The sequence below is a fragment of the Letharia lupina genome (genome assembly GCF_014066315.1).
Source record: "Letharia lupina isolate WasteWater1 chromosome Unknown contig_9, whole genome shotgun sequence".
Classification (NCBI taxonomy): domain Eukaryota; kingdom Fungi; phylum Ascomycota; class Lecanoromycetes; order Lecanorales; family Parmeliaceae; genus Letharia; species Letharia lupina.
Genome location: NW_023502978.1, coordinates 225,931 through 240,649, shown reverse-complemented (window position 1 = coordinate 240,649; position 14,719 = coordinate 225,931). Strand labels below are relative to the sequence as shown.

Genomic DNA, 14,719 nt, shown 5'->3' with positions numbered 1-14,719 from the left:
TAACCCCCCTGACGCCATGCATACATCTAAATGTTCATGCTGTCGTTCGCCATTCATTCATCGTGTTCATAGGGCAGTGCAGCGCATTGCTGACCTAGCCTAGCGTCTCATCCATGACGTTGGTATTAGCAAGCTTGCTTCCCTTTTTCTCCGCCTTGAATGCTTGGATGCGGTCATAGAGATCCGTGTCTATACCAAGATTCAGTATCAACTACGTTTCATAATGTAGGCGGAGCCGAACTTACCAGCAACAACATCCTCAATCATAAGAGGCGCGCGATTGAACGGATCGTTGGGATCGCTGAGGAGGTGGGACCGAATGGTGGATCGATCAATGGATGTTTTTGATGTTGGTAGAATGACTGGATCTTGCATCAATGTGAACATTAAGGGATCTAGAAAAGCCGTTAGTATGAAAGAACTCAGCGTAATTGGAGCACTGGGCGTACTTACCCAAGAATTCATCAGGAACTTCGCCCAGATCCTCTTCAGCTTGGTCGTCCGCCTCCTTCGCCCTCTTAAATTTCTCCCCTAGAGATCTCCACGCCGCCAGTTCCTCCTGTGATTTCAAAGCAAACTTTGCAAGGACTCTGGCTGCTTGATCCAGATTGGCAGGCTTGTATGATCGCCCGTCCCTTGCCACAGCATAGACAAAATTCTCTTTATCTTTGAGGTTCAAGTAGACGTCTGCAATCTCGGAGAGTAATAGTTTTGGTTCGAAGCTATATTTTTGTGGGTTCTCGACGACCAAGTCTCTGCTCTTCGGGCCTACCATCACATCAAGATTATAGTCTAGCATGTCTGCCAGTCGTTGTACAATCTCGGGCATCGTGAACGAGCCTGCTAAAGCTTCAGTGAAGAGCTTCAGCATGGCTACCGTCTCGTTGGTGAGTTGCATATAGGACTTCGCTTTCCCTTGGGCTTGAGTGAGCGCCTCTTCTTTCTCCGAACGGACGTTTTGCTCCATGTCGGCTGAACGTTTGAGTTCTTGTTGCAGATTATGTATTTGTACAAAAGCTGTCAGCGATTCATCCAGGACGAAAGTAACGTCATTGAGAAGGAGATTGACAAAGCGGACGAAGAAGTCGAGATTGATTTTGGCTTCGTCGGAGAGATGTTCGCGGTAGATAGGGTTCGACCAAATGCACTTGATGATCTGGAAGATTTCGTAGCGTATATTAAATTTGTCGTAGAATTGGGTGTGCGCGCCTGTGTTCTCCACCTCGATATAGAATTTCATCAATGCGTGTAGTAAGTGCTCAGTAGCGAAAGGTAAAGAATTTAGTAGGTCTCCTAGTATTCCTTTGGACCGGTTGTAGACTGGCCGGATGCCATGGAACATGATGGTAACCAAGCCAGACTTGAGATACGGATTCTTGATGTACTCTGAGCTTCGGAGGAACGTGATGCAGAGCATGACCAGCTCATCACTCTGCGTGGACGTAACGATTTGAGGCATATTCCGCATGATGAACTTGAAGTTACCCACAACGTCCTCCAGAAAGTATTCGGGTAAGCACTTGAAAACCTCTGGCTGTTCCTTGGGCAAAGGCAGCTTCAGTGGGCGTTTTGGGAGATCTTGACCTGGAGCCACAATTCGTAGTAGCCACACGATGACATATCGCATGAATTGCATGGATCGTGCTTGTGTCAGATCGTCAAGCAAGACACCTTCCACGGAGAGCTTGTAAGACATGCCCTTGTCGATCTGATCCTTGTACTTCTTGATGGCTTTCTCGAATATGTTCAACCTGACTGGGTTGCTAACGAATTTATGCCGATCGAGCTCGATCTCACCAAGATGCGTTCTCATACGTTCAAGCTCCTTCTCAAGTGTGCTTAGCATTGAATTGGCAGACTCTGTTCCATAGTGATGTGCAGCAAGTGTTAGAAAGAATATCTCTGATATAAAGTTCGAAATTCCCTCAGCAGGACTGCTGTAGAATTTATCAGAAGCATTCTGGTCGGCATTCAGCTTTGTTTCGTCTTGGATGTCAACCCGTGGTGAGCGGCGTAGATAATCGACGTCTATGCGGTCGATTTTGGAAAACGAGGCATCCATGAAGGGCTCGCATAGCTGATCTAGGCACACAGTAACATTGATCATGAAACCGTCCGAGGAGACTAACTTCTTGTCTACTTGTAGTGCACGGCGCTTATGGTTGGCATTGACACACAAAGCAAACCAGTCAAGCATCTTATCTCTAGCTTCCTTGCTTGTTTTGATAATTCGATTAGCGATATCCAGGAGGTCGGTCTGGTGGGTCTGACTCGTGAGTCGCAAGGCTCTTTGAGAGTTGAGAATGTATGCTTTATCTCGAGATGTAGGATTTGAGAAGTAATTAGTAGTGACGTCTGCTTGCAAAGGTGAGATGGCAAAGAAAGGACCGAGCAGCGTGCCAGACTCCAGTAATGCGGCTGAGATAGACGGAACGAACCTTGGCGACTGAACAAAAGCGTTGACTATTGCCGGGTATTGGACAAGATTTCGTAACGCCTATCAATCAGTTACCTATGTTTGCGAGAACTCATGTCGACCTAGATCCTACCAATATGTATGGTTTGTAGTCATTGTTCATGTTTATGACCGATAATCGCCGACTTAAGTCTTCAACTGCATCGACCAGTGCGTCTTGAACTGTATCATCTTCCGCAAAACGAGCGACAGCCTCATTAAGAAAGTCATGGTCAACAAATCTGTCGTCTTCCGGATCATCTATCAGGAGATGTGGCGTGAGGGGATTGGATGCCGATGTCTCAAGGCTATGCCATGATTAGTACCTTATAATCCTAGTGCAAGGAAGAGATGCACTCACCCAAACATATCAGGCATGGTAATTGCAAATATGCAGTAGCTCATACACAATCTTCTGGCCTCCTTTACTATTACGAACTTAGGATCTTCCTCTCCAGCTTTCCTTAAAGCCTTGTACTGTCTGGAAACTCGCTTCCAACATCCCAGTAAGAAGTCCAGAGGCGTAACTCCGTGCTTCAGGTTCGATGTCGCCTCAAGGAGAGCTTGGTCCAACATTCCCACATTCAGTCTGACCGATTGACCAGAGTCCTCCAGATCCAGACGGGTACCTTCTAGGAATTGCAGATGGTTTCCGTGGGCGTCGCGGTGGTGCTCCTCCCATAACGTAATTTTAAATAGGTTCCCCAGTACTCGATCCTCCCACTGCTCCAAGGTCTCCCCTGCCCTTGAGCTCGATCTGCCGCCTGAAGAGGCTGGTCGGTCACGCTTCTTGGGCGTTACTGGTCTGCCAGCTGAGGATGTGATGTTGATCTTAGGAGCTCCGCCGTTTGCTTGTCGCATGCCGAGTTGAGCGAATGGGTTTTGGGGTGATGTGGAGGCATTCGACGAGCTCGATATGTTGATCTGGGGCTTTGGCTGTTCTCTCTCTTGCGGGGCTGCTGCCTGTGCATTGGGAGTGGGCGAGGATTGTGACGCTGATGTGTTATCCATGCTACCCTCCCCAGCTGGATTTGGCTGTGCGGGAGCCTGGGAACCTAACTTTGCCAGACGTTTGTTACGGATCTTAGGTATGTAATTAGTCATGCCCTTTGCCACAGTACGGGATTTATCTTACTTTCTCCGCATCTGTCATTGAGTCGGCCATGCTGTGAAGAGAGAAAGTGGAACCGGGTTGCGTGGATCAAAAATAAGCGGTGAATGTGATGTTAACGAGTGTTGATAGAAAGCCATAGAATCCATCCGGCTGAGGTCATTAGTGAACGTATTAGCACGCCCTGGAACGGGAGCTTAGGGGCGGGAACTCCAGCCTAGAAATTTGAACTCTTGGCATAAACGCGGCCCGACATTCTGGATCCGCCTATAAACGCAGCCCTAAGAAAATCAGACGCAGTACACTTGAGAGAGATTAGTCTCCTGGCAGGCTGGCATGCTTGAGCTAACAAATGCTTGTCATGTATGGACGGCTCATCTAGGTACACATACAATTGAGGCAAGCCTTTATCAAGCCTCCTGCATCAACATCGACATCGTAGCATAACCACACGTCCAGAACAACACCACGCCATGCCTTGCTTGCATCGATCCCCATATAAAAAACGAACACTAGTAACTATTCCTTGCAAGACCATACGTATCTAGCTGCTTACAGCTCCTCATATCAAAATTTCTCGCTTCCCTCATCTTATCTGCATCTTGAAAAAACCAACCCTGCGCCTGCTCTATCATGGTATTCCGTGTCCGCTGTTCTATCTGACATTCATATTGTAGCTGCGTCACGAATTGATTCTCAGCCTGCCTGTCAAGATCGTTCATTTTCCGGCCACTGTAGTCGACGACATCCCTTGGATCCAGATAGTAGTCGATCCTTAACCGTTGCGAAGTGCGGTGCATTGTATTCGGAGGGCCAGGTTGGAAATGTATATTGGGACCACTCGGCATCGCCGAGGAAAAAAGTGAGGATAGTATTGGGAGGACGAAAAGGATTAGGAGTGGGAGGAGATTTGACAGAGCACCCAATGTGCTTCGCGGTTGTTCTTCGCCGGTGCCGTTCGCCTCTCTTGGCCTCCGCCTTGGTCGATTACCGCCGAATTGGTGTACGCGGAAGCCGGGACCGCCTCCTAGGTTGAATACATACTGTGGACCATCGTTGAACATAGGGACTCCACCGCCTGTTCTGGCGTCAGTAAGCCGCCCGTTTCTTTCTCTGAGCCCATAACCTACCAAAAGGTCCGCCACCCATGCCGCCGCCGCCAAAAAATCTGTTGAATAGCTCCTCCGGTGATATCTCATCTTCGAACATGGGTCCCCTCCCCCCTGGTGATCTTGCGGCGAATCCACTGAAAGGTGATGAAGGGGCAGCAGCACCAGGGCCAAATCGGTTGTCCGGGTCGCCTCCAAAGCGGTCATATTTCTCTTTCTTTTCCGCATCTGACAGCACTTGGAAAGCTCTCGAGACCACTGTAATCGGTCATTTATTGTCAGCCTTCTGTCAGCCTTCTCTTAATGCTGATGTCTATACAAAGAAGCCTCACTCTTGAAAGCCTCATCCGCCCCATCATAGCCATTCTTATCCGGGTGTGTCAGAAGACTTAATTTCCGGTATGCCTTTTTGATCTCCGCATCCGAGGCTGCCTTCTCCAACCCCAGAATCTCGTAGAATGCTGTTGCCGAGCATTTCCGTACTCTTATCACCGCTGCCTTTTGCTCCACTGTGTATTTTCTCTCCTGATTCCCCTGGTTGTGATCTCGACTCTTTGCTGCATTACCATTTGGTGTTGCGTCGGCGCCTGATGCCGTCGCAGCGGGCATCTCTCAAACTCTGTGTTAAAAAAAGAGGGTTTAGCAAATGACTAGGTTACTGATCTTATCTATAGCGATGGTGGGGCGAAAAGACCAAATGGCTTAATTCTGATTCGTTGCAGAGTATGTTTTGAAGTGAGGTTACTTAATTCACATCAGCAATGGTGGTATCAACATCCGCTTCATGCCAAGCCGCTAGCGGAGTGTTCAATCTTCCGCACCGGTGATGAAAAACAACACTGCAGAACCTATCGCAGGTCACGAGCCTAGATACCTTCTTCGAACCTTCAACCACTACCACAATTCTCCCCAATAGAACCATGGCAGACAAAGAGACCCAAGAACAAGCCAAAACGTCCGCCATTGTCCACGCCAAAGTCTGGGGAGGTAAATCACTTCTCTCGAAATACAAACCCGTCTGCAAGCTAGCGTGAAAGCACTCTTCTAACGGATGGTATCAATCTCTAGAATCACCTGTCCCACCCACCGCCCTCGCCGCCCTGATCACAGCGCAAGCTCTCCGGCCCCCTCAAATCCTCCCATTGCTCTTCCCCCCCGTCCTCCTCTTCAGCACATACCTCAACATCTATGATTACAAAACTGACGCCGCGGGTCTCAATGCCGCCTGGTCGGGGTTATATATGCTATTAGCGAGGCGGAGGAAACAGCATTTAGCGAGGAAGTTTGGCACTAGGGGGTTGATAAGGGGGGCGACGATGGGCTTGTGCACTATCAATCTAGTCTGTGGGGGACTGGTCTATGCGGTGGGGAAGCGGGAGGGGGATGGGAATGATGCTGCATGATGATCCTGGGCAGTGTTTTAAGTTTGGAGACTGTACATATCTGACTTGAGGAGGGTACGCATTGCATTGATGGCGTAAAGAATATATCCCTCGCATTAGGTAATATTATAGGAATCTGTGCAAGTCCGTCCTCAAGCCTTTCTGGGGTTACTGATGTCCTGGATCTGTGCCTCTTCCTTAAATGAAGCTCGTGTACAACACTCATTCACTCCCCTATCAATTGGGCGAGCAGCATTGACTCGAGTCATAGGGGTATCGCTCTCAGTTGCTCAAGCTACAATCAGCCATCTCCGCAGACTTCGACTAGTCTCGGCGTTTCAATATCTCGATCTTCAAATCCCGTGTTCAGTCGAAATTTCTTTACCCCCATGGTGCCGGTTTAGGCAAGGGCTTCCGTTGAATAGATGGCTCAGCTACAGGTGGAGGAGGTGGTGGAGGTCGAGTCGGTTCAGATTCGGGTGGAGGACAAGGAGGAGGTCGAGTCGGCTCACTATAGAGCGGTACTTGCGCCTCGTACAGTGGTAGGTCATCAGCGTCATTCATTTCATGCTCTTCCACGAAATCATCATCCTCGATTGGCACAGTGTTAGAATACTGTATCCCCTGCAAGACTGCTGAGCGGTCACTGATGATGGATGAATACCGTGGAAGCGGGAGCAGGGCTGGCGCAGGCTTGCGACGTACCGAGCTTGTCGAGTTTGTTGGCCCAGGATCAGAAGGGCTACTTTCAGTAAAAGTGTCATTGTCGGTATGGCTCATGCCGTTGAAAGGAGCATTATCGAAAGGTGACGGCTTCCTTCTTACGGGACTGATGCGATTAGACAGGCTTAAGCTCACAGATTTCGTGCTGCTGGTTGCATCATAATCGAAATCGTTCGGCTTCTCAAGTATACCACCAGTGACTGTTGCTGCCTTTGGCCGAGGCGGCAAGGCAGGTTGGGTCTCCATCCCTTCGTCGCTGTCATCATTATTTAGAAGGGTGATTCCAACCGAGTGAGTCTCGTCTAAGTCCTTCATTCGAGCTTCCTCAAGAGGATCTTCCCTATCTTCGGCAGCCTCTGGCATGCGTAGTGAGTCCTCGAACATATCGAAGCTGGTGCCAAATAAAGGCGCAAGGTCACCTTCCCAGTGAACAATCATGGCCACGAGGATCCGGCGGACGATAGTTGATATCTTAAGATCCTCGATCGGATCCGGACCACATAGCAGGCTTGGGGCGAAGCAAACAGCCAGATTTTCCGGAGTCATCTGGTTCTGGTCTTGGAAGGCCGCAACTCTGGAGAGCAGAGGGAGAAGGTGCACCTTCAAGATCTGCCTTGACTTCTTGCTGCTGATCGGCGACCACTCATCATCCTCAGAGAGCATTGCCAACAACTGCTGGACCTCTAGAGAGACTTCGGGGCTTCCGTAGTACTTTTCCAACGCTTGATAGCTAGACGGCGGGAAGATCGGCTCCCTCAGCTCCTTGTCTAGATGACGATTTCGGAGTCAGTCTTGCTTGTTCGAAGGGGTATAGCGAGCCTTGGAACACGTCTAGAGGATTGATACTCCCATGACATCTCTCAAGACTCAGTATTTGGTTCAAAGGAGGAAATATGAACTTCGAAAATACGTACACCAAAGCTTGATCAAGACTGCCGCAATATGAAGTTCATAGCCTTCGGCCTGGTCTAGCTCCTCTACCCAGACATGTCCAAAGCCTTCTCTGTAGTAGCTAGACGCTAAGACCGTGTCAACTTGTTTCCATACGATGAACTTTTGACCTCGATCGTAGGCTTCCTTCAAAATCTCTACAGTCTGAGCCCGAGCACTGACACGGAAGATACCCTCGGCCTTGATGTTATCGTCCATGATGACAAAGCTTGTGGTTTCTCGTAGTACCCTTGGCAGTCTGACTGACCCATCCGCGGAGGCGGGAAGAAAATTCTGGACGCCAAAAGCTCTCCGCCCACTTGCGTATGGCGCGTAAATGTCAGAAGACTTCCGACGGTCGGTCAAATAGGCAGATGGAGGAATCAACAAGTCCTCGATTGGAATCTGCAGAGCCAGCCCGCTCAATGTGGAGACACTGATGACTTTCTTCCTGAACTTTGGGGAGACGACCGAAGCGAAGAATTCGATCAACAGCCTGATGAAATTCTTGTCATGCACAATGTAGAGCTTTTGCAACCTCTTCCTTTTCGCCCTCGTCAACATATGATATGCCTGCATAAACCATTGCCAACTAGGTTTTGCCTTCTTGGTTTGCTTGGTTGCATTGCCCCCAATTCCTGCAAAGAAGACCACTTCGTAGCCATGCCCACCAATCAGCTCTTCATCGTCCGGTAGTCTAGATAGCACGTAGGGTAGCAGGACATCGTAGTCAGTTGTTTTGGCATCTGGGAAAGCGCCGCCATTCAGTATGAAGACAGGAAGATCGTTCTGTGAAGGTAGAGGGGAACGGTAGATGATGCGAGCTGCGAGATTGGCGAGATCAGTCGAGTAGTCATTCGATGTAGATGCAGGGGGTACTGAGTTCAAAGGAGTAGAGTTGCTGCGGAGCCGGTTGACGATTTGAGAGCGCATCGAGGCATCCGATGGTCGATCAAATGGGATTTAGACGAGAGGAGGAGAGCATCGGTAAGAATTCTGTGGAGATGTTGAGGTCGTACACCAAGAGATTGGCAACGGTTCTGGGACAGGAAGCCATTGTTATTATAAGTTAGGATTTGAGCAAGTTTGATAGGTAGTCTTATGTTACTGTTTACCTCTGGTGCCTTATGGAGAAATCCTAAGAAGGAAGAAGAAGCGAGGTGATGCCAACCGACAGTTGGGCGTTTCAGCCACGCAAGCGTACGTAAGACGTGTTTACGACTTCTGCTCTACACTACTCACAGACAAGGACTTAATGTTTCAATGGTTTTGAGATAAAAATAGATGGCGTATACGGGGGTCACGAAGTAAGGTACAGATTAATACGACATATAAACTACTCGAATCTGCAACACTGCACGGGAGCTAGAGTATGTACCCGGCTACTGCACATGATGAACATGCTTGATTGGAGCAGTATTGACTTTGAGGGTCAACAAGGCTGGGCGCGCATGATGTCCCACGGTGTCCAGGAAATGTTTCGCAATCTCAATTTTCGCAAGATCAATTTCAGCATACAGCATTCCCTCTTCATGTGGGCCCAATGGCGATCCATCAGGCCCGTATATCTCAGAGTGCCTCTCACCAAAAAGCCTCTTCTCTACCTGGGTTGGCTTGATCTTGCGGCGATTGTGCAGAATCTCTCCATTCAGCTCATGAAGGCTTGACATAAAGATCGGCAATGCTCCACATTGGTCGGTAGTCATCCTCACCTGCGCTTCATATAATACTGTTCCCCCCTCTCTCACTATAGCCCAACACAATTGTCATGCCCGCATCCTTCACGGCGCTCTGATTGCGAGCCATCTCAGGGGAAACCTTGGGCATGGAGTTTCTCATGTAGTCAATACGGTGCTCGACACTCGAAAAGAGCGCTGGGGTCCAAATCGTCCAACGCTAACCATAAGCATGAGGGTTCAAATGGCTGTCTTTCATAATCAATACAGCTTACCACGGGTATCCCGGCACAAAAAGTTGAGGGAGACCAAACACCTTCGTTCCCTTATTGGCCGCTTCCAAAATGAGCTCGACCACCTGCTTCACGGAGCCTTGGAGGTCACCCCACACGGGCTCGGCGTGCACGCCAGCGACTTTGATGTTTTCACTCATTGCTATTAGCTGAAGCAGAAATGCTTGTTCTGATCGTGGTATGTTGGAGTTGCGAGAAAGTGTATAATTCTGATGCAGCAAAGATTGTAATCTGGCATTTTAGCAGGATCTCTAACGGCCTTTTATATCCAAGATGGCGGACTCTGGATCGATGAACTCCGTAGCTCGCGAGACGGTTTGCCAGGTGAGGCCACGGGATTGCTTGGAAGTTACGACACCGCGAATACAATCGAAGGCGGCACATAGACCAATCATCCTTGAGATAATGCCCTATGAGGGCATCAAAATGAGAATAGTACGAAGATCACGGTTGCATTGGCAAGTATCTTGACCTAAAGTAGTGTGATAGCCGCATAAGTCTTTGGCGTTGTTGAGAATGAGATTCAGAGCTTGAGGGGCGATGGCAGTAGCGCTAGCACTGCGCGAAGAGTAGATTACTATCACTGTTCAAGCTGAAAGACACATTGTCGGCAAGCATAGCCGATCACTCAAGGAAAGAATATGCGACGTCGAAGTCATCGAGGTCTGAAGGTAGAAGCCAGGCTTCAATACTTACCTTTGTCTACGTACAGAACAGAAGTTGATGGGACGAACTGTTGTGTATTCTCAATGTGGACACGTCAGACCCCTCAGACTAGCGGTTCAGTCTGTGCGTGCACACACCTTGGACCCGTCCGGTATAACCTCGAGCAGGTCCAAGAGGTACTGGTCTGGGCCAGGCCAGACGATTAGTCCGCGAAACGGTCCAGGACCATTTAGCTCCTTTGTGGAAGCTGGACCGATCCGTACGAATGATACAGCAGGCTGAACCGTCTTTGAATTCTCAGTATGGAAGCAGCCCATCCTCATCGCCCCAACCATGGACTGAATAAAGTAGGGTCAGCATTCATTGCCTCGTGACGATGGGATTTCGAGCCTGGAAACAAGTCTAAGAGAACACACCCATGGCACAACTCACGACTGAACGTCTGATCCAAAGGGGGATCAAAGAACTCCGGAAATACGTACAGGACACTGAGAGTTCCCACATCCGCAACCTTGGCACATATCTCGACGTAACCTAGCTTTTGACTCTTGCGAGCCTGCTTCACCGGCGTTGTCCTTTCCATGGTCTCAACGTCCATTTCAGACCCTTGAAACCTCTCATCAACCACTCCTACGCCCGGCTTCTCCAAGAGCTGGTCCAACGTCTCATACATATCGTGGTTCCGTCCAAGTTCCAACAACTCATTTACTTCGTCAACGGACTCCTGATCACTGCGCGTCTTGTCCGTCTCATCCTCACTCATGCCTTCAACGACATAATGCATACCGTTGTCCAGAGGTTGACCATCGTGATACAACTGATCGACGACTTCGCGGCCCATCCTATCGCTACCACTCAGAACGATGGTCTTCCCAATCTGTTTCAGCGTCACCAGCGAGCGCTCTTCTTCGTACCCAAGGAGCTGTGAGATGGCGTCTGCTCTGTGACTTTGGCGATTGTCTCCCCGATAGTGACTGACGCTTCCGATCCTACGTGATATTGCCTCGAGCCGCTGGAACCAACCCCCCCCCTTGGACCATTCCGTGCCACAGGTCCTCGCTGTCATTTTCCGGTAATCGTCCGAAGACTTGGAGAGGATTGCCGCATCGCCATCAGTATCCACTCGCACCCTTTTCATGGACAGGTTAGACATGGCTGCACTCCAGACGTCCGGTCCTGGTCGGTATGCTGAACCGTGAAGATGTCCTCCCCGCTCCTCTGTAGCGCCATTAGTGCCGGGCCACCCCCTATCCGGTCCCATTTCGCTGGCGGAATCGCCGATTTGCGTTGCGACACCGATGGGTGTTGACAGCAAAGCAAGTGAGGAAACGTAGACGAGATTTGGAAGCAGTCAACCGGGTGCGGATAGCAAGAGACACAGCGTTGCCGACATCAATGACGGGGCGGAGAGGAGCAAAAGCTTACAAAAGCAGTATTCACAACGATTTTCGGAAACGGGAGGTAGATGGCATGCTGGTCAACATAAAGAGTTAAGGGATGTCGTCCCATTTGACGCCAGCGCTATGCTTCGCTATCCAAAAGATTTTTCAAACATACCAAGACGCCCGCTATGTTGGTCGTAAAGCTGCACCTAATCATGATCTTTACCAAACATCATGCTTTCTAAAAAATCTGTCCTCGTAATCACCACATTCCCTTTCCTTTCTTGCTCTGTGGTTGCCATATATTCAAGGAGTTCATCCCTAGCGCCTGCTCATTCCTGGCATTACCACCAAGGGAGAGGCTACCAAACCCACCTGGAGCACGAGCATCATTCTCCAGTTTCGTCCTGGAGCGTGTCGTGCGCTGTGATAATGCCGGGGTATGTTGACCGTTGGAAGCTGTCCCCATTCCAACCTTTGGATCCTGTCTAGATGAGGACATGCTGCTTCCCACGAAGGGCTGTTGACGGTCTGATTTGTCAGGCGCAGCCGCTGGTTGCGGAATAGGCGGGGATGGAGCGTTTCCATTGCTCATTCGACGAACAGAGGTCCTAGAGTAAAGCATCCATGCTTCTTGCGCGATCAGCACAGCTATCAAACTTAAGCCTGGCGTCTCAAGCGGTCCGATACTGTCCTCCGCGGAAGCGGTTGCTGCCCGTTGGCGTAGAGCAAATCCGAATATAATGGTTGTGATTAGCTCGAATGCAAGAAGCACAATATCGCTGAGGCTTCGGTCACTATCCTTGCGGACTGCCGGCAGGAGAGATTTGAGGATGACAAGAGCCGCAATGCCTAAAGCTGCGAGCCCCGAGTGGATTCGGGAGGCGGCAAGAGATGGTATTGGTGTGCTGGTCCAGACCATGAATGAGATGGTAAGAAGAAGCAAGGCCACCGGTCCGTGCAATTGTGCATAAACAGCGTCCAATTTTGACTGCGTTTCATTCTCGTGTTTTCCATATTGTTGGCGTGCACGGACCTCGCGAGGTTCTTCGGCAAGTGAGAAGTTGTTCGCCATGAGAGATTCGAGTCCAAGATCTTCGCGATCGGTAGGTGGGAAGAATCTAGGTTGAGCAAACTTTATAGGGGACAGCTCCGGACTACCAGCTGCAAGCGAAGGCTCATATGGGGTGACAAAAGGAGACTCATCATGTGAGTCCCGCATGGTGTATTTCTTGGGGGTTTTGAAGGACTCCTGATATCGCGTTTCGGGGCTACTACGGAACACAGGCTGACTTAGCGGGTTGCGAAGACTTTGAGCTGGAAGATTTTCAGGGTACGGAAATGACTGTGGCTGTTGGGACACCGCGTTGGGAGTGCGATGTGACGCTGCTGGACGCAGGAGTCTAATTTCTTGCGAAGGAGTCCAATCCATGGCTTCATTATCGTCATCATCCGGTGGAGGAGTAGGAGGTTGGTATATTGCTGGACGTCGCTGCTGATTTAGTGGTGCAAAATCCGTAATAGAGAATGGACGTGTACCACCATCGTTGCGAGTCATTGGTATATTCGGCTGTTGAGGGACGTAACCAAGATCCCCTGTTCTCACGCCCGCCACTTTCTGCTGGGTCATCTGAGATACCAAAGGCCCGGGACTGTCTTGAAATTTGACTGGAGCCGAGTAGTCCATCCGAACGGAGCGAAAGGACTTGACGGTTATCTGGGAATATATTAGCCTCAAATACCATGTCTGCGGGTCGAATACTTACAATCGTAGTAAGAACGAGCAGCGACAGATGAGCAGCCTTAGTCACATGCGCTTTGAGGTCAGAGCCTTGAAGATACCGCCATGTAACGCATCTGACGATAAGGAGCATGCCCTGCAGCTGATAGAATTCTGATGTACCAACTGCTCGGCCTCCTTTTCTTCTCAATGATTCTTGAAGCATTGGATGCCACCACGACGACAGAAAGCCAAGAAGTAAGGCCATCCCAGCAGCAGAGCACAAACTCTCAGTGCAGTCCGATACGGAGCCTGTACCCCTCATGACCTGCTGTAGACACGTTGAACCTGATGCGGGATCTCGTGGATCTCGGAGACCATGGCGCTCTTCCGTGGAATTCAAGAGGGACAGCCCATCCCATAAGGTTTGGCCAGTCAAGCTTAGAAACCAGCCAATGCCCCCCAGAGCAACCAGGGGACTTCCCCAGCTCGTGTCTCTGTACTGTATGCCACATCCTCTAGTCCTGTCCATCATCCTTCTTAGATGATCCGTCTTCGCTGCATACCCTGCAGCTCGTATCCTCTCCTGCACCCTCGGCTCGCATCTCTTGCATACTTGCGGGTATCGCTCTTCCAGCCCCTTCAGGTACTCATCTTCTGCTTTGACGTATTCCGCATAATCTGGCGCATCGGGAGATGGCAAGTAAGAAGCCAATGCCTGCGACACGAGATGCTGATTCTTCAAGCACGTTGGACAGAACAGGGAGTCGTCAGGTGTCTGGAACACTGCAGAAGTTTGCCGAGCAAGTGGTTGTGCATAGCGAGCGTTGGATGAGACATCGTCTGCCGGAGGGTCTGTGATTTCGCCATTCTATAGTGTAGCACGTCAGCGAGGGTATCGTAGGGAGGGTATGTAAACAAAGGCACCTGATCCAAGTAGTTTTCGGCCTCACAATGTGCACACTGCCATCGGCGGACATTGGGCGTTCGCGTCTTAGCTGATTTGCAGCCGCAGTAGAAGCATACGAGCTTCCCCCGGAATAGAAATGCCATTGAAGGTTCGATGCAAGACTGGAGGGGTTGATAATGTTCGGAGTTTAGAAAAAATTTGGCCGGAGATGTGACTAAAGAATCCACGATCTTTTTCCAGATTTCTTATTCAATCAAGAGCGCGGAGACCATTGATGCAGCGGTAAGCTACAAACGGACAGGAAACAGATGGCTGTAAGTGTAAAAGTCTACTCAGCATGTTGTCTTGTCCATGGTTGCAGT

General features: G+C 49.9%; 7 protein-coding genes across 7 annotated transcripts; 1 reads left to right on the top strand and 6 right to left on the bottom strand.

Annotated features, from left to right (window-relative positions):
• Positions 1-94: 94 nt before the first annotated feature.
• On the bottom strand, positions 95-3,620 carry HO133_010554 (uncharacterized protein; the record flags this gene model as incomplete). The annotated part of the gene is made up of 6 exons (XM_037301406.1): positions 95-189; positions 246-395; positions 454-2,497; positions 2,550-2,763; positions 2,817-3,538; positions 3,591-3,620. The coding sequence occupies 6 exons, from the start codon at positions 3,618-3,620 to the stop codon at positions 95-97; spliced, it is 3,255 nt and encodes a 1,084-aa protein (XP_037153040.1).
• Positions 3,621-4,078: 458 nt separating this feature from the next.
• HO133_010553 (uncharacterized protein) lies at positions 4,079-5,284 on the bottom strand (the record flags this gene model as incomplete). The annotated part of the gene is made up of 3 exons (XM_037301405.1): positions 4,079-4,644; positions 4,697-4,933; positions 5,008-5,284. 3 exons carry the CDS (start codon positions 5,282-5,284, stop codon positions 4,079-4,081), a joined length of 1,080 nt encoding a protein of 359 aa, XP_037153039.1.
• Positions 5,285-5,595: 311 nt separating this feature from the next.
• On the top strand, positions 5,596-6,078 carry HO133_010552 (uncharacterized protein; the record flags this gene model as incomplete). Its single annotated transcript, XM_037301404.1, has 2 exons — positions 5,596-5,662; positions 5,744-6,078. 2 exons carry the CDS (start codon positions 5,596-5,598, stop codon positions 6,076-6,078), a joined length of 402 nt encoding a protein of 133 aa, XP_037153038.1.
• A 360-nt stretch (positions 6,079-6,438) lies between these two features.
• On the bottom strand, positions 6,439-8,643 carry HO133_010551 (uncharacterized protein; the record flags this gene model as incomplete). Its single annotated transcript, XM_037301403.1, has 2 exons — positions 6,439-7,547; positions 7,695-8,643. The coding sequence occupies 2 exons, from the start codon at positions 8,641-8,643 to the stop codon at positions 6,439-6,441; spliced, it is 2,058 nt and encodes a 685-aa protein (XP_037153037.1).
• A 449-nt stretch (positions 8,644-9,092) lies between these two features.
• Positions 9,093-9,819, bottom strand: HO133_010550 (uncharacterized protein; the record flags this gene model as incomplete). The annotated part of the gene is made up of 2 exons (XM_037301402.1): positions 9,093-9,372; positions 9,662-9,819. The coding sequence occupies 2 exons, from the start codon at positions 9,817-9,819 to the stop codon at positions 9,093-9,095; spliced, it is 438 nt and encodes a 145-aa protein (XP_037153036.1).
• Positions 9,820-10,303: 484 nt separating this feature from the next.
• HO133_010549 (uncharacterized protein) lies at positions 10,304-11,606 on the bottom strand (the record flags this gene model as incomplete). Its single annotated transcript, XM_037301401.1, has 3 exons — positions 10,304-10,381; positions 10,483-10,529; positions 10,778-11,606. The coding sequence occupies 3 exons, from the start codon at positions 11,604-11,606 to the stop codon at positions 10,304-10,306; spliced, it is 954 nt and encodes a 317-aa protein (XP_037153035.1).
• A 383-nt stretch (positions 11,607-11,989) lies between these two features.
• Positions 11,990-14,427, bottom strand: HO133_010548 (uncharacterized protein; the record flags this gene model as incomplete). The annotated part of the gene is made up of 3 exons (XM_037301400.1): positions 11,990-13,444; positions 13,494-14,318; positions 14,401-14,427. 3 exons carry the CDS (start codon positions 14,425-14,427, stop codon positions 11,990-11,992), a joined length of 2,307 nt encoding a protein of 768 aa, XP_037153034.1.
• Between the last annotated feature and the right edge of the window lie 292 nt (positions 14,428-14,719).